Below are 23,598 nucleotides of genomic sequence, written 5' to 3' on the forward strand. Positions count from 1 at the left end.
ACAAATATCGATGGTGGACATATAGTCTCAAGATGATATAACGTCCTAGCAATGCCCCTCTGAAGAGTAAGGCGCGTTTGAAGGTCTACGGTTGTCGAGTACAAGGCATAAAGAATATGCAAAAGCTTGTAATTATAGGATGAATGACCTTCCTATCCTTGAATGCATGCTAGATGAGAACTAGGAGCAGATGTTGCACCAACACATGGTAAGAATGAGACTTCATTCCCTTTAAATCCACCCAATCTTCCTTTACGATGGTCTTCCAATTCGCACTAAAACCGATCGGAACACGCAGCTCATGCAAAGTCTGGATGAAAAGCTTTTTCTCTTCTTTTCTTAGACAGAAAGGACCTTATTTCTGAATTATCTTACCATTATTCTTTTTCAGCCATAGACGCTTCTTAATTCCCAATTGTTTCAGGTCCCTGCGTGCATTAACATCATCCTTGGTTTTGTCAAGCGTGTTCAACATCAAGGCAACAAGGATTTCATATATATTTTTCTCAATATGCATAACATCAAGATTGTGACACACAGCAATATCTTTCTAATACTCCAGATCAAATAATACAGACTGTTTAAAGAACCACGGTGATTCAACATCATCCGCTAGCTCTTGTCGGCCTCCATCAGTACCCCTTATATTACTCTTCCTAGTCTTCCCCCACTATATATTCAAGTTTGCGATTTGTCTTTTGACCTCAATCCCATCTAGACAGATCGATTGACGTCATATCTCCACCTTCTTAGTGAACGTGCCAGCACTTGTGTTCTTCCTACCTTGTTCTGACATTGGCAACCACCATCTATGGCCTATATAAACATGTTTCTTTCCATATTAGAGTCATAAAGAATCTGTGTCAGGACCACATACAGGACAACCATACTTACCTTTGGTCGTACAACCAGAAACGTTACCATATGCTGGAAAGTCATGGATTGTCCAGAGCAAAACGGCACGCACGTTGAATTTATTTTCATGGTATACGTCGAACATCGTGACCCCTTTTTGCCATAACTCTTGCAGTTCATCATTCAGTGGCTATAAATAAACGTCAATATCCTTTCCCGGTTGTCGCAGTCCCTCAATGAGCAAAGTCAACATAATAAACTGAAGGTTCATGCAAAGCTTTGGTAGAAGGTTGTACTTCACACACATAATGGGCCATGAACTATACAACATACTGAAAGCACCGAATGGGTTAAACCCATCTGTAGCCAAACTCAATTGAACATTACGAGGTTCAGCTGAAAAATCTGTATACTTGTCATCAAGATTCTTCCATGCAATAGAATCAGCCGGATGCTCCATCTTTTCATGTTGAAATTTTCTAGTTGAGTGCCAAGACATTTCTTTCACCAACCATAGCATGCTGAACATTCTTTGTAGCCTTGGTGTTAATGAAAAATACCTTAACACCTTTGCAGGTATTGTAGATTATTTTCTCATAGAATCCATTTCAGTCTTGAACCTAGGACTTTTACAATTTAGACAAATGGTTTTCATCTCGTTCTTTCTCTAGTATAAGATGCAATCATTTGGACAAGCATGGATTTTCACATAATCTAGACCCAACTTTGTAATGATCTTCTTCGCTTGGTAGGTATTAGTTGGGGCCTTGTTAGCAGAAGGTAACACCTTCTTTAGTAGTTGAAGGAGCTCTATAAAGCTATTTTCACTCCATCCATGATTCACCTTTAATTTGAAAAGTTGTACAATGAAAGTTAGTAAGGTAAAATCTTAAGCTCCAGGGTATGGCTCAGTCATTGCGTCTCGTAAATTTGCTTCAAACTCATTAGTTTCATTTCTCCAAAGACGCCTTCGACTACAAGGGTCACATTCGGCTAACACTATACAACTTCATCTTATAAGTTATTACCACCAAGTTTTTGAAGGATCGCATTGTGCAACTCATTTAAGTTCGGGACACTATGGTATTATTGGGAACTTGATTCACATACAGAATACTTTGGTGATACATGCTCCCATACATGTTCCAAACCCTATAGCTTGGGTTGAATCCATTTTTCATCAGATGTATTTCCATATCATCATAAGAAACTAAAAAATGTGCACATCTACAAGTGGTGCATGGACAAGGAACGGATTCTCTACCAAGAAGGTTTTCTTGTGCAAACTTTAAAAAACTTCTGATTCCAGAAAGAAAACGTGGGTCTGGGAAACTTAGTGTCATCAACTCCTTATTCATTACAGCTGGATCTCGATTAACCAAGGGGTCTATTTTCAACCTGCACCTTACCAAAAAATAAAGTTGGAAATTAGCCTCACGCACCATCCTCCTCAAAAGTTAGAAATGAAGGAAGTGCTATCAGATGATTGAACCCATACAGATATTATCTACCAAATACAATATATTAAGGAGTTTGTAATCATTTATTTTTACAACAAATTAATAATAGTGCTAACATTTTGCTCTACCCAATGTGGTTTCTATGAAACCACTACAATGAGATATTTCATAAAAAGTCTCAGAAGAAAGGTACTTTCAGTTTTAACATGTTTTTGTAAACATGGTATAAATGGCTCTTAATAGAGAAAATATATATTGCAAGATGGGTCAATGTACTAACTTTATTATCATTTTTCATTTTTATGTTGCAAAGGTAGTTATATACATGGGTACAACTAGATGCACTCAACACTAAAAAAGTTGCGCTTCACATCCTCACCATTAAAAGATAGAGGAGGGAATCCTTTGAGCATTCACTAGCAGTACATCAGTGGGAGTCAAGCCCAAGTCGCCCCACTAGCAGGGAGATTCACTAGCAGCTCAACTAACATGCATACATTGGCTGTGTCGACAATGGAAAACTAGTTTTCAAATCATGTTAACACAAATCAACAATGACGGATGGTAAAATGAAACATTCCAAACCTCAATTTGTTAGTGTTACAATGTAAAACTTAGTTATAGAATACAACAAGCTTTGGAGTTCTCCCTATGTTTCCCCAATTTTTCTACTTCTATATTTGTAAGCACATTATAAATTTTCACAACAACTCTGACCCGCTGGGAAAAGGCTATGATTATGATGAAGACAATACTGATGCTGATTGGGAAAAGGCTATGATTATGATGAAGATAGTACTAATGGTGATTATTTCCAAAGAATCAATGAATAATACCCAATTGTAGGTTAGGGATGCATTAGTCCAATTCTAGTTTCATCGTCTTTCTAAAATTCTAAATAATGCACAGAGATGGACACGCAAAGTCCATGTGCTTCCCTATAGAATGGATTGTTCTCTTTACACAACAAACCATTTAGCATTCCTGTTAGAGAGAGAGAGAGAGCACCGTATTCTATTTTCCATTAGAGAGCAAATGTTTAATCAAATAATGTAAGTATTCATGTTAGATTTTGATTTCCACCTAATGGATCGGACGGTAATTTGCAAATCAACGACTTCATCTGCTTATCAGACAGGGCTTATAGCAGAGAACAGATATTGGTGATGGGGAAAAAAATGTTGAACAAGCTCAAATGGAGCATAACGGTCCCCACACCGTATGTATTCCTTGTAAGGTTTTTGAAGGCTGCTCTATCTGATAAAGAGGTAGATATATAAGTTTACTAAATTTCTTTTGTTTCTGTTTCTAAATTGATCTCTATTTTCAATGGTTGGGATCTCACGAACTTTTTCTTTCTCCTCTCTTCCCTCTAAATTGCAGATGGAACATATGGTTTTCTTTTTCGCTGAGTTAGCTCTTACACAGTATTGCATGATAAAGCGTTGCTCGTCGATGATTGTGGCTCTGTGGTGTATGCGGCCCAATGCACCTTACAGAAGAGTCCCCTCTGGAACGAGACGCTCAAGCGATACACTGGGTTTGCCGAGACAGAGCTCTCTGCTTGCCCTTTTTCCTTGTGTAGAGAGTTTTGTTAATTGAGCTACATGAGCCAATGTGGGGTGTGTTTGTGAGTGAGAGATCAGGCCAATGTGGTGCGAGATCAGTTCATAAGTTGGGCTCCACCCCTATGGCTGAAAAATATCCAGTCATCTGGGTGGGCTAATTTGAATGTGGAATGGAATCGTCCATGTCCATTCTTGTTTTAAGCAAATGGTGAGGTTGAACTGATGATCAGACCTAACCAGTGGGGCCCACAAGGGGTAAAAAAATCAATGGTAGGATCCAGTCATCTGAATACAAAATGTGGTCATACACAAATGGGTGAGGTCCAGTCATCTGAATAGTATGCCCCACAAAGGCTAAAAATCAAGGGTAAGATCCAGTCATATGAATGCAGAGCTTCTACCATGCTAGCAATAAAGAAAAGCAACTAAGAAAGATTAAACACCCAATAGCATTATAGAAAAGGAAGTTTCAGGATATTTTGCGAAAGCCAAGAAATCCAGATGAAGTTTCCAGCTTCCCAGCATTGCAGAACCGAAATCATAGAAGTAAAACAACCACAACACTATACAACAGAAGATTATTTCTGGTTCCGAAATCAATAGCCTCTCTTCCACAGCTTGGAGATGGGTTCTAGTGTTCTATTGCTGGTGGCTCAGCTTCACCATTACCAGCATTAGAACATTCTTATCTCGCCTTGGAAGACTATCTCTAATTGATGAACATGCACAGAGATTTCTCGTGCAAGATATATATGTTGGGCAAGTGATATTACAAGATATAGAAACAAAGATTTCAATGGCACATCCGACCGCAACTGATTTCGGAAATAGAGAGAGAGAGAGAGAGAGAGAGAGAGAGAGAGACACTAACCGTTCTTCTCCTTGCGGCGAAAGCGGGTTTTGAAAATGCTAGCGAGAGAGAGAGAGAGAGAGAGAGAGAGAGGTTGGGAAATAGAGAGAGGGGAATGCGGCCGAGAGACAGGGAGAGGGTGAGGGAGAGCGGGAGATCGAGAGATGGCAAGGGAGAGGCTGAGTGCGAGAGAGAGAGAGAGAGAGAGAGAGAGAGAGAGAGAGAGGGTGAGGGAGCCTGGGAGATGGAGAGAGGGAGAAATGGGCGGACGCAAAAACCCTCATTTTGGGAGGTATGCGGGCAGGAGAAAATGGCGGAATGAAATTTGGGGAGGGGCGCGTGACAAATGGCTCATTAGGACCGTCAGTTTTAGGACCGTGGGGCCCACCATGATGTATGTTATTTATCCACTCTGTCCATTAAATTTAAGATATTAGTTTAAGGGTTGATGCAAACAATGAGTTACATCGAAGCTGTAAGAAGACCACACAACATATTAACAATAGATATTTAATTTTTATGATTTCTTATTGTGTGGTCCACTTAGACCCTTAATCTACATAAATTTTGGCCCAATCCACTGAAATTATATATCAGAATTTATGGATGGCTTAGATCAAACACATATATTTCAATGGGCCCCATGGAGCCCCTTAAGCACCATCAATATCTAATACGGCTATGATGAGGGGTAGGCTTTAGGTACGGACCAATTAGGTTTTAGGCACGGATTAAGTCCGTAGCAAAATTGCTACGGATTTAATCCGTAGCTAAAAACTTTCAAAGTCTGTGCCCTTTGCTCGATTTTTTGGTAATGACTATTTAGAGCATAATCTTCGCAATGGTGTAATCACTATATTGCAGAATAAAAGGATTATCTATGCATCAATAATAGAGATTCCATACTCGAATCTCAAAAGCGTATTTGATAGGAAAGACATTCCTAATGCCACGATTTGCTGAGAAGGGATGTTAGTATTCTGCACCTTGTACCCTCAGGAGAACCTTCAATGAAACTTAGGGTTTTCTCTCTCATGTGTAATTGAGGGGACCATTGAAACAAATTGAAATTATGCTTTTAGAACCAACCAAAACATGTAGTGATGGTGGAGAATTTTGAATAACACAAGGGGTAAGGTCCTCTTGAGTTCTAACTCAGGCCTTGAATATATGCCTTGATGAGTGTGTATCAATAACAATCGATCATCTTCCATTTTTTATGCTTTATAATAGGTAGTTTAATGTATGATATGTTGTGTATGATCTTAAATTATATAATTGGTCTTGTAAGCAAATGATGTAGAGCGGGTCGTGGACAATTTCATGACCAAGATAGATCAGAAAAGGCCCGGTCGACGACAGAAGTGATTCGGACTGTCGGACCTTAAATTGGGCGTATCTTACAATTCAGAATGAGTTATCGGGCATAAAATATATGATTTTAGGGTAGAATAACTAACCCCTCTATGCCAAGTTACGCAAGCCGGATTTGCAAAATGCCCCTGGATCAACAGTCGTTTCCCTATTTTAATTCCATTTTTACTATAATTAGTAAGTTTTAATTTGATTATAACTCTTCATCCGTTGGGCTTTAAGAGTTACGCCCAACGCGAAAAGAGCTCAGAAAAATTAAGAGAACAACTTGGTGAAGCCAAATAGGACACTTACTATTTTTGGCTAAAAACCTTGTGCACTAATACACATCACGACTATCTCTAAATAGTAAGTTTACTATTTATAGTAAGTTGTGAATTCTAGGAGTTTTAGTTGTAGTTTGCTTCTAATTTCTCTCCCATTGCTTGGTATCCCTATTTAAAGGGTTGTGAACTCGTTTATTTCATTCATTAATCAATTTCGAATTTTATAGAATTTATTTTTTATTTTGCTTCCTTTTTTCTCGTGGATTCGAGAAGCCTCTGTGAGGAGTTCAGAGAAGTTTCGTGGATTCGGAATAGTTATCCTCTTAAGGGAGACAGTGCTCGACCTCATCACGTTCATCGCTACATGAATTGGTATCAAAGCAAGGATTCCCCTCGGGCCGATGGCAAACGTTGAAGGTATGAGCCAAAATCCTGTGAACGGTGATCTAGGGATTCTTGATCTTGCGGAAAGAATGGAAGCTTTCCACCGAGAGAGTCAGTTAACCATATAAGGGCTGCAGGCAACCCTCGACCATCTTGCGGATGCACTACTTCCGTACCGAGCCCTAGGCGGTGCTCCGCCACCTATGGTTACTCCACCACCCGTGGTTGCTGTACAGCACAACCCCAATTTCTGTAGAGCACTACCAATGGCAAACAGTAGGGGTACACCAGATGCTTCAAGTTCTAACAACGATGACCTTAATAAAGGTTTTGCCCAATAACCAATTTATAGAAGTGATCATCTATATCGTGCTGAAAGAGACTATTGAGGTAAGGCTGAACTTCGTAGTTTTAATGGTTTATTATGCATAAACGATTTGATTGGCTAGCCGAAGTAAAGAGATATTTTGATTATATGGACGTGCCAAATCATAAAAATGTAAAATTTGTAGCGTTTAAATTAAAATATGGTGCTTCTGTATGGTGAGAGCAATTACAACTCTCACGACCCCGTCAGAATAAGGCGCCCATCTCATCATGGCCATGGATGAGACGTCATCTTCGATCACAATTTCTCTTCAATGATTATGAGCAAATATTATTCCAGCAATACCAGAATTTTTAATAAAAAAAATCAAACCATCACAGATTACGCTAAAGAATTTCAACGGTTGGTAACACGAAACGATCTATTAAAATCTGAGTCACAGAAGGTGGTACGATTTATAGGTGGGTTGCGACTGATAATTCAAGACCGAGTTCAAATGTACCCAGTAAGGACCGTGGATGAAGTAGTTCAATTGGTGGGTAGGGCAGAAATGCAAATTGCAAGAGTTCCTCATGGTGGGTCCCACGCAGGATCTAGTGTTGTCACGAGAAAAAGAACCAGTAGGAGAACGTCCTCAACTTCCTGTAACCGCAAGCCAGGAGCGGCTCATCTAGACCTCAACATGCGACACCCATAACAGCAGGCCTGAGTAGGATTATAAATCTTTATGCTTGGTCAAGGTCAAACAATTGTTATCGATGTGGCCAACTAGGCCACTTATCAAACACCTGTCCTTAACATCCCGTAGCACACTTGACATAAACAAAGGGGCACTGACTACGTAGAAGAAGACCCTGGCTTTGATGAACATGAACAAGCCACTAAAGAAATAGCAGATGACAATGAATTGACGGGCAAGGATCGTGGCGAATCTCTAGTTGTGAGTCGATTACTGTATATCCCACAGAAGGAATTACATTCACAGCAACACAATATATTCCATACGCAGTGCACTGTCAACAGAAAGGTCTGTGATGTAATTATAGACAGTGGTAGTAGCGAGAACATCGTCTTAAAGTTGATGGTGGACAAGTTGTATATACCAACGACAAAAAATTCTTCTCCGTACTCAATTGGCTAGATAAAAAAGGTGAACGATACCAAGGTAACTAAACAATACACTATCTCATTTTCAATTGGCAAAAATTATAAGGATCAAATATTTTGCGACGTGGTTGACATGGAAGCATGCTTATATTACTCGGTCCATTCACTCTATTATACTGATCATTACCCTCAATTTGACTAGTTACTCGCCCCGATCATGCTACATATGAAAAAGATATTAGGCAAACAAGATTGATCAACAATTTGAGTGAATTTTGATTTAAACATCTGAAGTTATTTACTCTTCAATCTGGATTGATCAAATTGTCCAAAAACGGTTAAAGGTTGTTCATAATATCAAATATATATGAATGAATAAAAAACACAAACATCAGTTTGATCCAAAATTTGTATGGGCTCCAAGAAATTTTAAATGGTAGAGGTTTAATCACGCTATTTCCTGTGGTGTGGTTCATTTGAGCTTTGGATGTGCTTCCTTTTTGTTCTTTAGACCTCAAATTATCTATTAACATGGATGAATGGAGTGGATAAAATAAATAAATAATAGTGGACCCCACAGAGGTTACTCTGGTAAGGGTAACAACTCACCTAAATGTAGTGGAGAAGGGTTTCCTTAAACATTCATAATCATATATTGGGCCTACCTAAATGTGATTCACATATCCAACCCACTCATTATGTGTGTCCCACTTGGATGAGGGGTCAGACCAAGTTTCAACCGCATCCAAAACTCATGTGGGCCCCACCAAGTGCTTTTATATTTTTTAGGATGTCTTCACATAGTTTTAGATGGTATGGCCCACTTGAGTTTTGTATACAGATGATTTTTGAGATATCTCATAACCTAAAGGGGACACATCAAATCCATAGTATTGATGTTCGACACACATCATGATGGGGCCCACAAAACTTACTAACATCAATTCTTAGGTTCTCACAAGGTTAGTAAGTTGGGTCACAATTTTGACCAGAATATTTGGCCCATTTTACATGTCTGGTCCATTCACTCTATTTTACTGATCAATACTCTCAATTTGACTAGTTACTCGCCTTAATCAGGCTACATATGAGAAAGATATTGGGCATACAAGATTGATCAACAATTTCAGTGAAATTTGATTTAAACATCTGAAGTTATTTACTCTTAAATCTGAACTGATTAGATTGTCCAAAATCGATTAAAGGTTTAATTAGTGGATGTGCCTAATAATTTAGTAATTTTATTTTTCATAGATAAATTTCAATTTCCATTTAAAAATAACATTTTTTTTCAAAATGTATATTTTTTTTACTATTTTAACAAAATATCATTTTTATTATAAAATATTTCAAAAAAATTAAAAAACAAATTCTGAATTTTTATTTTCAAATTCTCAAAAAATTTCTCATATTTTAATCTTTTTCTCAAAAATTTCAAATTGCCGATTTTTTCTTCAAAAGCATCATTTTGTTCTCAAAATTTTTCTCAAACATTGTTAAAATTTCAAAACTTCTCAATATTCTTTTTCATGTGATATTACAAATCATTTAAATATTACCTTTTAATTATACACACACACACACACACATATATATATATAATTTCCACTCATATGATATAAAAACTAAATATATAAATTTATATATATATATATATATATATACACATTTTTACTGACAATAATTTTTAAAAATTAAAACATTTTTACATTATTACCGACGGTTTCCAACCGCCAGAAAAAAGATATAGGAAAAAGACATTTACCGACGAATATTTTCGTCGGTAAAAGTCTTACCGTGAACAGTTCAAAATTAACATTTTTACCGACGAACCATTTCGTTGGTAAAAACATTTTTACCGACGGTTTCTAGCCGTCGGGAAAAAGATCATTAAAAAAGACTTATCGACAAAAATTTTCGTCGATAACAGTCTTACTGCCAAATTTTCCAACACAGCGCAAATTTTTCTATATTAAAAATTAAAACTTTTTTACCAATGAAAATTTTTGTCAGTAAAAGAAAACTTTCAATTTTTTTCAATGATTCAAAACACCCTTTACCGACGAAATTAATTTCGTCGGTAAAAGTAAAATTTTCGATTTTTTTGTTTTTTCAAAAATTTAAAACACCCTTTAACGACAAACATTTTTGTCAGTGAAGGTGGCTTTTAGCTACGAAATTAATTTCATCGGTAAAAGGAAACTTCTCAATTTTTTTGTTTTTCAAAAATTCAAAACACCTTCTACCAACGATAATTTTCGTCGGTAAAAATATTATTCCCGACGGTTTTGGTTCGTCGGTAAAAGTCAGGGCAAAAATTTACTTCAATATACAACACTTTAATCGACGAAACTTTTCGTCGGTAAAAATATTTTTCCCGATGGTTTTGGTTCGTTGGTAAAAGTCGGCGAAAATTTTCTAATTTAAATAGACCACTTTTATTAGCGAAAGTTTTCATCGGTAAAAATATTATTCCCCACGGTTTTGGTTCGTCGATAAAATTCAGGGCAAAAATTATTTAACTTAACTAGATAACACTTTTACCGACAAATATTTTCGTTGGTACAAATATTATTCCCGACGGTTTTGGTTCATCGGTAAAAGTCGGGGCAAAAATTACCCAACTTAAAACACTTTTACCGGTAAAAATATTTTTTCCAGCGATTTTGGTTCGTCGGTAAAAGTTAGGGCAAAAATTTTCTAACTTAAAAATACAACACTTTTACCGACAAAAATTTTCAGTGGTAAAAATATTATTCCTGACGGTTTTGGTTCGTCACTAAAAGTCGGGGCGAAAATTTATACAACACTTACTGACGAAAAAATATTTTTCCCAACGGTTTTGGTTCGTCGGTAAAAGTTAAGGCGAAAATTTTCTAACTTAAATAAACAACACTTTACCGACGAAAATATTCGTCGGTAAAAGTTGTTCTCTACTTTTTACCGAAGAAAATATTCGTCGGTAAAACTCTTAGCGGGAAAATTACTTTTACCGATGAAAATTTTCGTTGGTAAAAAAATTATTCCCGACGAAAAAAAATTTAGTTGGTAAAAGTGTTGTTTTACCGACGAAATTGTTTTCGTCGGTAAAAATTTCGTCACTAAAAACACTATTTGTTGTAGTGGCAATAGATCTTATATGTTCCATCAGCTGAGAAAATAACAAACACACATGAGAGAGGTGCAAAGCATGGTGAGGGATTGGGACCTTGGAAGGCATATATATATATATATATGAGAAATGAATCCCTTCGGCCAATTTTATACATGATTCCAACCACAGCTATTTGTCCGTTGGAGCTCTCATGAACCATGTGCACCTCTGGATCATAGCTACAACAACCACTATTCATCATGAATAAAATGAAAGAAGATAAATATCAAGTGTACTTAACCCTAACGATGTAGGTGCATAAGACATGAAGGTAGTACCATACCTCTTACCATTGATGGTGTGCTCTGAAAGAGAGTGCCAGTGGCACTGTTGTAGTACATATTTAATTCCATTGACATAAATTGATCCCGGCCCATTAACCCATTCTAACTGCATCCACCAATAACAAGAATCGAGAATTACAAGAGAAATAACATCTTTTAACGTATCAAAATGTCACGTGTTCCCTATTTAATGAACTTCTAAAAACAAAATTATTCCCTGATATTGAAGATTTTAGAGAACTGTTTTGTTCTTCATGGCAAACAAAGAGTTAATGTTACGTAAGGCATGCATAACTCATTCCTGCATAATCATAGGGTCCCATTGAGGCCACACTAATAGATGGTCTAATAATCAGAACTCTCCATTTTGACGGAGCTAGTGAGATGGGCCACAATTAGCAAATTGTTGAAATTAAGGATGATTTGTTCATTGTCAAGTATAGTTTTTTTTTTTTTTGGAAAGCTTGCGGCAAGGGCTTCTTATATACCACAGAAAACCAGTTACATTCAGGGAACCCCTAGGAATAAAAGACCATTGTTAAGTATAGTTGAACGTCCACATTAAGATCCATAAATCAAAAGTTATGATCATTATTTAGTATTAGTACGAGACCGTGGCCTATGGAAATAACACTGACAAGATGGATGGTTGGGACCATCTGACCTTCTTCACACGTCGCGATACATGTTGGTTAGGGTGACTCCAGGAAAATGTAATGGGAGAACCAAAACAAATATTAGACAGTTATATTCTAATATTACCATTATATCATGTCCCCTATTCTTGAGGGTCGCATTGGATGGCTTGTAATGCCTTCTTAATCTTCCTAAATGGGACACTACTTGCACTCTTTCATGCAATAAATCGATTGGAGACTGCATATATCTCCATTCTTACACATTGCCCACTCCTCATGTATATCTCCCTAATGTTCAGGCCCCTTGCCACTCCCTTTCACATAATCAAACTCCCTCTCATCCTCTGCACCATAAAATGAAAGAAAAAGAAGAAGAAAAAGAAGAAGGCTAAGACCATATATTTGAGAAACATGAAAGAGAGAAACATAAAAATAATAGATTTTATGTTGTTCTGAAAATCCATTACCAACTTCTTGTGATGTTGTTGGGGATGAATGAAAGATAAGTAAGAAAAGGAAAGCACAAAAGAAGATGAAATGGGTGATTGTTCTTCATATTTCTCTATAAAAACTCAGCAAAAATCAAAATAAAAAGAAAGAAAAGAGCAAGTAGGCTTCTTGTTTTCTTTTTCTATTTCTCTTGTTTGAAAATTTTGGAGGGGAATGATAGCTTATATAGAACCCAGATACTGAAATTTCTCAAGAATATCAAGTCCTATGTGTGAATAAGATGAATGATTAATGCAAGTCAACCATGTTAATTTTATATTCAAACGGTCACCCATCAGACAAATGGCTAGGATTCACCTATGAGGTGGGCAAAAATTGTATTCTAGTTGAGATCACCTGCCATTCCTTTATTTTTTCTGGTGTGGCCCAGGAAATGAATTTTTGGATCTGATGTTCACGTCATTTAATATTCTCATGATGAGGATAGTGTATTCAACTGCTCGGATGTCCTAAAGATACAACATGATGTTGGCTCGAAGGTCCCGTTACATGCGTCAGCACCTGATAACCACTACTGAGGAGATTGGTTGAAGAATGTTTTCAAAAAGCCAGAGAAATTGACCACTGTAGTTGCAACTTTTTACCCAGTTTCTTTTCCGAAGAGTCCAGAACTTACCTTCCCAACTTACACGTTGGACGTACGGACGAGCATTTGAGTGCCAAAATACCCATGCCTTGCTTTTAGAAACGGATTGGCAGGTGGTCGGTGCTATGTGGGCCCCACCACGAGGTATGTTTTTCATCCATGCCGTCCATCTATTTTTACAGATCATTTCACTAACTGAATTCAAAAATGAGGTATAAAAAAACTCTCAAATGACCACATTACAGGAAACAGTGTTGAATGAGGGTTGACCATTAAAACATTTTGGGGGCTAGAAAAGCTCTGGATCAAGCTGATCTTTGTTTTTTCTCTTCATCTGGGACTGTATGACCTAATGAACAGATTGAATGTCAAATAAACATTCTAGTGGGCCTTAGGAGGATTTTAATGGTAGATATCCAATCACTACTGTTTTCATGTGATGTGGTCCACCTGAGATTTATATCCCTCTCAATTTTGGGATAAGCCATGAAATGATCTGTAAAAATAGATGAACGTAATGGATGAAACACATACATCATGGTGGGGTCCACGGATCACGGACCACCAACCACGGAGCTGGTTGTAGGGGGAGTAGCCGATCCGTTTCCGACAAGGATTAGATACGGTGAGTGGTGAGTCGGCAATTGAAGTGACGTCACCAAGTTTGTGGGCCTTACTATGATGTATGTGTTATATCCCTACCGTCCATCCATTTTTAGATATCATTTTAGAGTATGAACCAAAGAATGAGGTAAATAAAAATCTGTAATAGACCCCACCAAAGAAAATAGTGGGGAGAGTGATTCCCTACGTTGAAACTAATCCTAAGGCCCGTCATATTATTTATTTGAAATCGAATCTGTTCAAAAGTATATAAAAAAATAATTTAAAAAAAACAAAAAAAAGATATGAAAGATGCGAAAACATAAATATTAGCTTGATCTAAAGCTTTGTAATCTTAGAATTTTTTAAAGGTGGGCATCATTGCCCCACTGTTTTCTGTGCTGGGTCTACCGGATATTTGAATTCATCTCATTCTTCAGGTATTGCTCTAAAATGATCTCTCCAAATGGCGAAAGGTGTGGATACAAAACATACATCATGGTGAGGCCCACGAGCGTCAGCGCTCGTCTTCGCGCGCCAGTCAATCCGCTTCCTAAAGAAAGGCAGGAGTATTTTTGGTCGTCGGTACGTCCAACGTGAGAAGGTAGGTCTGACTCTCGAAGAAAAGAAACAGGGTAAAAAGTTGAGTCTACAGTGGTTAATTGCACTCAAAGCCACCGCATTAAATGCGTAGAGGTGACGTATGGGACTGGAATCCTCCGCTACACGTGTGAATTCCCGTAATGCGTAGAACACCCATATCTGTGGGGCCTATTATGCTGTAAATGAAAAATCTACTCTGTCTATTACGTTCTATGCTTGATGTTAGTCCAGAGGAAAAAATTCTACATCAAAAATTTAGAGAAGCCTCATCACATGGAATAATAGGGATTGGATGCCGACCATAGCCTTGTGTGTGGGCCGGCTAAAAAAAATCTATGGTGTGGCCAATAAGATAGATTAATTTGGATTCCAATTTTTCTTCGCATTTCAAATAATTTTTCATACCTAATGGACGGAGTGGATTTAACATATGGAACTTTTTAAACCCTAAAAAGCTTGGGTGTTCTAAGTGCACATGGTGGAGACAACTCCCATGCGGCTGTGCTGACGAAAGCTCGTGGAATTGAATGCTGTCTATAACGGCCGGAGCGGGAGCGGATTGCGTCCTAGAACGAGCAGGAGCTTTTAGTGCCAAATTGATGTATGGATATTATCTATACCGTACATTCTTTTTTTTTTTTTTTTTTAAATAAATATCGTTTTAGGGTGTATTACAAAATATGAGGCAGATACAATGCTCAATTGCACCACACCACAGCAAGCAGCGGTGATGATCATTATCACCGTTTGAAGCTTTTCTAGGGCCCACCACTATGTTTATTTGCCATCCAACCTATTCGTAAAGTTACATAGACCTGGATGAAGATAAAACACACATATCTCCATTCAAAACTACCGTAGCCCCATCAGTTTTTAATGGTAAGAGTTTAATCTCCATTGTGTAGTCCACTTGACCCTTGTATATGGCTAATGTTTGGTATTTTAACCTAAAATGATATGAAAATAATGGATGGACGGTGTAGATAGGACACATAAATCACGTTGGCCACTCAAAGCTCCTGCCCGTTCCCAGCTGGAGACGAGTGGGGGTAGGACGCAATCCGCGTCCGTGCCCATTCCATCGAGACCAACTCCAGTTTTGTGCGTTGCATCTAAACATAGGCATCTACGGTTTCTAAATCTAGACCATCCATCTAGGTGGTCCTTGTTCGAAGAACTCAATACCAACGTGCTATGCTCGTTTTCAATTTTCGAATTTTAAACAGACAGGAGCCATTTAGTTCCAATGGTTGAGCTTTTAAATGTGAAGTAACTATAAAGCTGAAGATAAGATTATTTATTTCCTTTATTGTGACCATCAACATAAACGTTAACAGGATTGATGGTCTGGATTCTTCTATGATACAACCAACAACACAACTGGCCTGCGACAGATGAAAATATGTCCGTCCTTCAATGAACCAGAACTCTCCTCCCTTCGAAGAAACCTGCCAACGTTCACGAAAAATTGGTGTTTGATGTCTTTTAGTGGGTGACACTTGTCACCATCTGCCTAATGAACTTCAGTCAAGTCCTCTTCCTGCTCTCCTCGCAGTTTCCTGTGATTGACGAAAAATTGGTGTTTGATGTCTTTTAGTAGGTGACACTTGTCACCATCTGCCCAATGAACTTCAGTCGAGTCAATCTTCCCGCTCGCCTAGCAGTTTCCTGTGATTAACTGTGGCCCACCATCACACAACGTGTCACGATCTGACTGTTCATCCTCGTTGAAAATCTAAAATCAAAATCTAGAATGATCGTATTTTTCTGTTGCCTGATCTTGACTGTGGGCCACCTGATGACATCGTAATAACATTAAATTTGTCGTGTGGTCAGGGTCTCAGACAGCCAATTCACGTCTGGCAAGGAAGCTGTTGGGATCTGAGTGCTTGAAAAGAAAAACAAACTTGTACATCTCCCTATACGGTACAGGCCATATGTATATTTCTAAGACCGTCTGATTCTTGCAACTGCTCGCCTGAAAACTACAATCGAAGTGGATAGTCTGCATAGGAGGCAAATGCTGGGGTGCGCTCACAGCAATATAAGTTATATAGTTCTCCTGGTTTCATTAGGACAGCGGCGATTCAATCGATTGATCGAAGAGTGTCCACTATGCCCAACACAGATTTCATGGGAGACCATGCACATATGGGATCAATCTACAATCATAGTGATATAGAGCGGGTTGTGGACAGTTTCATGGCCAAGATGGATCACAAAAGGCCTGGTCGATGACAGAAGTGATCCGGACTGTCAGACCTTAAATCGAGTGTATCTCGCAATCTGGGATAAGTTATCGAGCGTAAAATATATGATTTTGAGGTAGAATGATCTACTTTAGTCACTCAACCCTAGTCTGCCAGGTTGCGCAAGCCGGATTTGCAAAATACCGCCAAATCGAATGTGTTTTCCCTATTTTAATTCCATTTTTACTATAAATAGTAAGTTTTAGTTTGATTATAATTCTTCATCCGTTGAGCTTTAGGAGTTGCGCCCAATGCAAGAAGTGCTTAGAATAATTAGGAGAACAGCTTGGTGAAGCCAAATAGGACACTTTTTATTTTTGGCCAAAAACCTTGCACACTAGTAGACATCACGACCATCTATAAATAGTAAGTTGACTACTTATAAAGTTGTGAATTCTAGGAGTTTTAGTTATAGCTTTCTTCTGATTTCTCTCCCATTGCTTGGTATCCCTATTTAAAGGGTTGTGAACTCGTTTATTTCATTGATCAATCAATTCCAAAGAGAATTTATCTTCTATTTTCTTGTTCATTTCCTCGTGGATTCGAGGAGTCTCTGTGAGGAGTCCAGAGAAGCTCCGTGGATTCGGAGTAGTTATCCCCCTGAGGAAGACAGTGCTCGACCTCATGTCCTCCCCTGTGTCACATAGCAAACTAATTACCAGCCTCTAATATGAATGGTTAAGATCATTTACATAAAAATAGGTCCAATCAACAATTTGATCAATATATTTGCTACAGATCATCGCAGATTGCTTATGATTCCAAAGAACTACTTTTTTTTTTTTTTTAGGGAATCCTAACCATGGAAAATCAAGGATGGATAAGATCATCTGATTAAAGTTGTATAGTATCCCACAAAATGTGTTGTGGACTTAATACACAGTCTAGACCAATCAAGTGGACTGTCCAAGTAGTCAGATCCAAAGGGGAGCAATATACCTTATAGTGCTTTGATTGTACTCGTATTGGATCTAGTGCCTGGAAAACTAATGTATGCTATAATCAATTAATCATACATGTGCATGTGATTAAGTCGATCTCAGCCGTAGATCATGATGAGCAAAGACATTATCAGTAACGAGGGATATTGGGAGAAGAGCCTACAGACATAGTTGTGGATCTCGACGACCGAAGAGATAGAATAGAGGTTGATCCTTCCCTTCGCGGAGGATGGAAACAAGCTCGAAATCACCACCACGATTTCACAACCAGTCTGTTCGTGGGTAATATCCATTTTCGCTACCTTTTTTTTTCAAACGGAGGGTCATGCCCCTGAATATTTGATAATATGAACAAACAATGTACAAGCTAGACTTTCAGGTGGGCTCCACACAAAACATCGGACCTCACCTATCATATCAGCTAATCAGAAAAACAGAACATGTGAACAAAAAAAAAACTCATGCAATCTGAAATCTAGAAGAATAGAGGAAGCTTGGAGCAAGCCACAGAAAGCAGCAACGTTGGATATGCAAGCTGCCCCATAAATGATTGAATGCAGGGAGATTCTCATGCAGTTAGAAGACTAAAAGACCAAATGGTGCTTGGAGCAAGCCAAGGAATGCAGCAATGCTGGATATGTAAGCTGCCCCAGAATCTGACTTATCCAATTCCCCTTTTTGATTTTATGGATCGACGAAGAGACCCAAATCCTGCTCTATCCATGGTCAAGAGGCCCCGAATTTTCGGTGGAAAATTTGAGTTATGTACTGGAATAAATCTTATTGGGGCATCCGTAACTAGCCCTCTTGGCTAAAGCGTTAGCCACTGAGTTACCCTCCTGCAAAGCGTGGGCAAAAGAAAGGTGAAGGAGCTATCGCTTCTCAAGAATAGGACCCACATACTGCCAGATGTTCCAAGGGCAATTATCAGAACCAGAAGAGACCACCTCTGCTATGATGCGCGAATCAGTTTCTATTATAATGTTGTATAAACCCATTTCACTATAGATTAAAATACCATCCAACATGGCCCTTACTTCAGCTATAGTGTTGGAGGTTTGCCCGTATATATATGTTGTGAAATGCAAAAATAATGTGGCCTTGGTGGCCCTTACAAACTCCTCCACCACCGCCTAAGCTCGAATTTCCTCTCGAGGAACCATCCACATTTAGCTTCAATTTGCCCAAGGTCGGTCTCAGCCATTTGATAATCTTCACAGGTTCCTTTGTTGTAGAGCAGATGCACGATAGGCCTAAGGTCTTTAGCCCTATCAATTCTAGCAACGACTTTCTATTCAATATCAACATAGCACTCCCCACTTCTTATAGCCATGAATGAATCTTTGCAGTAACACGAGTTGTGCTGAAGGGCATGCCTTCATATCAAGCTGCATTACAACCCAACCATATCTCCCAAAGAACAACGATCGGGGCTAAACCCCTAAGATTAAGCCATCTGGAGGCCTGTCTGCCCAGGCTAATCCGCCCGTCAATTGATAGATTAAGCCATTTTCGCTACCTCCAAGACAAGATTTAATTGGGCCAAGTGTGTTTTCCTGATGTCTCCAGCCTTCACCCCACTCCGACAATTCTAAAGCGAGACTTGAGACTAGGGTTTACGATTATGTAGTTGTAGTGTGTTTTGGTCGGGTTGTAGCTCCAACCATGCCACGACAGCATTCTCTTTAGGCGCCTAAATGATTACTGATATGAGGAGGAAAGACCAGCATACGCCTTGATAGGGGAGATGACGGATCTGGAACTCAATGCATCTCATCTTCTTGAGGCTATTTGATCGTTCCCTTGCAACGCCTCAAAGGTAGACATTGTTAGGGTTTCAGATAAGGCTTTCATGCTCTCATTGCACTCTCGGAAGGAGGTCGTAGCCTTTCAGAGGGATATATTCTCTTGCATATCCAGGTTGGTTGGCTAAAGTAGCTCGTCCTAACCCAAAATCATATATGGTACATGGAGTAACTCATTCCGGTTTGTGAGATATGTCTGTTTTAAGGTTCTAATGGTCTTGATGACTTCCACCTCCGATCGGACCTTCTTTAGTCCACCTTGGACATGAAAGTGTCTGTGACCCGCTCTACATCAGTCCCCTTCACTTCAAAAGAACTCATCATTGAGTTCTCGTGCTGCTTCAGTTCTTGATACTCGGTCAGGTGCGCCGTAACAATACTCAGATCAAAAGTTCTGATTAATTTACGGTCCACCTTCTTTTGGTCCAACCATGCTAGGAATGTATCTATGCCATGTCCTACATTAACCATCGACATAAACGCTAACAAGATTGATGGTCTGTATTCTTCTATAATGATACAACCAACAATACAACAGACCTGTGATAGATCATAAAATGTCAGTCTTTCAATGAACTAGAACTCTCCTTCGTTGGAAGAAACTTGCCCATGTTCACGAAAAATTGGTGCTTGATATTTGAGTGGGTGGCATTTGTCACCATCTGCTCAATGAACTGCATTAAAGTCAATCTTCTGGCTCTCCTTGCAGTTTCCCATGTTGACATTGGCACATCTTCCCGCTCTCCTTGTAGTTTTCTATGATTGACACTTTCATGTGGATGGACCAAAGAAGGCTCGATCGGAGGCAGAAGTGATTTGGACTGCGATCAGAACATTAAAACAGGTGTATCTCGCAAACCGTAATGAGTTATTCGACATACCATATATGTTTTTGGATAGGAGAAACTATTTTAGCCAACCAACCCTGCTATGTCAGGTTGCCCACGCCAAATTTGTAAGATTCCATCAGATCAACGGTCAAAAATCTAATTTGTTTCCATTTTTACTATTCATAATAAGTTTTAGTTCGATGATAACTTTTGATTCATTGAGCTTTAGGAGTTGTGTCCAACATGAAAAGTGCTTAGAAAATTTAAGAGAATAACATGGTTAAGCCAAATAGGATGCTTACTATTTTTTGCCGAAAACCAAGAGGTCTAGTGGAAATTATGACTGTCTATAAATAGTAAGTTTACTATTTATAGTAAGTCATGATTTTAGAGAATTTAGTTGTAGTTTGATTTCAAAACTTCTTCCTAGTGTTCATATCACTATTTAAGGGATTGTAAACTCATTTTTTTTATTAATAAGTTTATTTTGAATTTTATTAGAATTTATTTCTATTTTCTATCTCTCCCCGTGAATTTGAGGAATCTCTCTGAGGGGTATAAATAAGCTTCATGTATTCAGAGTAACTATCCCTTGAGGAATATGGTGCTCGACCTCATCATGTCTATCCTTGAGTCAAATCCGCTTGAGCAGCAGCACATCCTTGGTATGAACCCTTCCACGTACCCAATGGTAGGTGTCCCTATCCCAATTATCTATGTTGGTGTCACCTAGTTGAATTTCGGATTGGCTCTTTTTTTTTTTAGTCCATGGTTGGACAAAAGGGATATTTAGGATAAAAAAAACTTTTGCACTTGATAATTTCCCAAGACACATGGTAAATTTTCCTTTCCTTTTCTTACACGATAAAATCCAGCCTGGCACATGGTTGTGAAAGAAAAGACAATTATTAGAAAACAAAAACCAATGGGTTGGCCTCAGTTTTAGACCAGGAGAAATTCGACAAAGGGCCCAACAAAGGACACCCAAGATCTCACACACATGCCCCACGCACATGTGGAGTGCATGTCCATACAAATGGCCTTCATGGGAAGTGTAGCATACCACAAGGATGCTAGTATTTTTTCCTAGAGTAATTAGATTTCTTAAGCAAAGAAAATATTTTTTTTTTAAATCTCAATTATTTTAAGAGATTGTTTAAATCATAAAAGTCAAACTTTTTATTTTTATTACTTGATCAAAACGAAGATTTTATATATATATATATATATATATATATATATATATATATATATATATATATATATATATATATATATATATATATATATATATATATATATATATATATATATATATATAGGTTTTCACTAATCTTCCTTAGCAGTGTAATTTGTGCGTACCAACGCAAGATGCACACGAATTTTAACGTAGAGATGGATGTGATGAGGTCGATCACCATCTTCCTCGAGGGGATAACTGCTCTAAATTCACGAAGCTTCTCTGGACTCCTCATAGAAATTCCTCAAATCCACGAGAAAAGAAAATAAAAATAAATTCTAAGAAATTCAAATTTTGATTGATAGATGATAAAAATGAGTTTGCAATCCTTTAAATAGTGATACCAAAATTAGGAAGAAGTTTCAGAATCAAACTCCAACTCAAACTCCCTAAAATTCACGACTTACTATAAATAGTAAACATACTATTTATAGATGGTCATGATTCCTACTAGACTTCATACTTTTGGTCAAAAACAGTAAGTGTCCTATTTGGCCTAACCACGTTGTTCTCCTAAATTTCTAAGCCCTTTTCATGTTGGCACAAATCCTAAAGCTAAAAGGATAAAGAGTTATATTCGAATTAAAACTTATTATAAGTAATAAAAATGAAATTAAAAAGAATTTTCGACCATCGATCTGATGGAATCTCACAAAGTTGGCGTTGGCAACCCGGCGTAATGGGGTTGGGTGGCTAAAGTATCTTTTTTTTTCCAAGAAAAGGAGCTTCATTGATATAAGAAAATAATTACAATCTTTGATTTCGGGGATCCCTAGGAGAAAAAGGACCTGGGGAAGCCTATCATATCGCTAGATAGAAAAACGCCAGGAGAACAAAAAAACTCTGCACCAAAACCACAAGAAGTTGCGCAACCCCACTAAAACTCTCTGATTGCCCTCAGGCCCACCTTATCCAGGAACAGGAGGCCTCTAATCCGGGGAGGAGATCAGTAAAATGCTCGAGGAAGACAGAACCTTGATTCTCGCTGCCCAGACGAGGCAAGGCGTCAACTGGGTCGTTTCCTTCCCTAAAGATGTGGAAAAATACTATTTAACCCCTGCTCTTCAACCTATTGATCCTGCATAACCAGTAGCTCCATTTCCAACCCGGGCGGGATAGCCCATTCAGCACATTCACTACCTGTATTGAGTTTGACCCGATAATGACTCGATTGAAGCCCCTAGAGAGGCAGAGAAGCAGCCCATCGTGCAGCGCCCAGAGCTCCGCATAGGAGTTGGATCCTACCCCATAACCCATAGAGAATGCAAAATAGAACTGCCCCTTATCTCCCCTGCAAACTCCACCGCCACCCGTTGAACTAGGGTTCATTCTAGATGACACATCCACGTTCACCTTCACCCAATGGCTGGCTGGCTTAGTCCACTTCACCACCACCGAGCGTTGTCTTGGGCTGGCCCTAGCAAGGGGGCCCGAGGACCTTGCTGAAAGCCGCACCAACAGCACCAAGAGCGATCCTTTGCTGTAGAGAGACACCTACAGGACTCGCACGCAGCTGAGGCCCGCTGGCAGAGGGGCCGCAGATGGCCATCATCCACCAGTGGACTCCCGTCAATAGGGACGCGATGGAGGTGGATTTCCCTTCAAATCATGCTGCATTTCTGGATTTCCAGATCTCCAACAGAAGAAATTTCGAGACCAGATTATGAGCCAAAGAGGGCTTGCTGTCGGCATAATGCGCACCCCACCACTGCAAAATCCTGGCTTCCACCGATGTAGCTAGCAGCACACTAATCCCAAACATGACGCCCAACCGATTCCAAGCCTGGCCCACTAGCTCATTGTCCAGCAGCAAGTGATTGATGGATTCCACCGACGTTCTTCCCGCTAGGCTGCTACTACAACAAACTCACTTTGACGCGAGCTGGATCCCACGAACTTGGACCGTGTCGTCAACCGGAATGGCCCTATGTAGCACCTTCCAAAGGAACAGCAATATCCATGG

The 23,598-nt window shown here is 38.8% G+C and overlaps 1 protein-coding gene and 1 pseudogene across 1 annotated transcript; one reads left to right on the forward strand and one right to left on the reverse strand.

Annotated features, from left to right (window-relative positions):
* The window catches only part of LOC131225025 (alpha carbonic anhydrase 7-like), a 127,579-nt pseudogene extending 104,395 nt beyond the window's left edge, over positions 1–23,184 (reverse strand).
* LOC131226239 (cyclin-B1-5-like) lies at positions 3,431–3,991 on the forward strand. The gene is made up of 2 exons (XM_058222021.1): positions 3,431–3,583; positions 3,699–3,991. Exons 1-2 carry the CDS (start codon positions 3,482–3,484, stop codon positions 3,915–3,917), a joined length of 321 nt encoding a protein of 106 aa, XP_058078004.1. The 5' UTR covers positions 3,431–3,481; the 3' UTR covers positions 3,918–3,991.
* Positions 23,185–23,598: the final 414 nt, after the last annotated feature.

The sequence above is a fragment of the Magnolia sinica genome, chromosome 14 (assembly GCF_029962835.1).
Source record: "Magnolia sinica isolate HGM2019 chromosome 14, MsV1, whole genome shotgun sequence".
Taxonomy (NCBI): domain Eukaryota; kingdom Viridiplantae; phylum Streptophyta; class Magnoliopsida; order Magnoliales; family Magnoliaceae; genus Magnolia; species Magnolia sinica.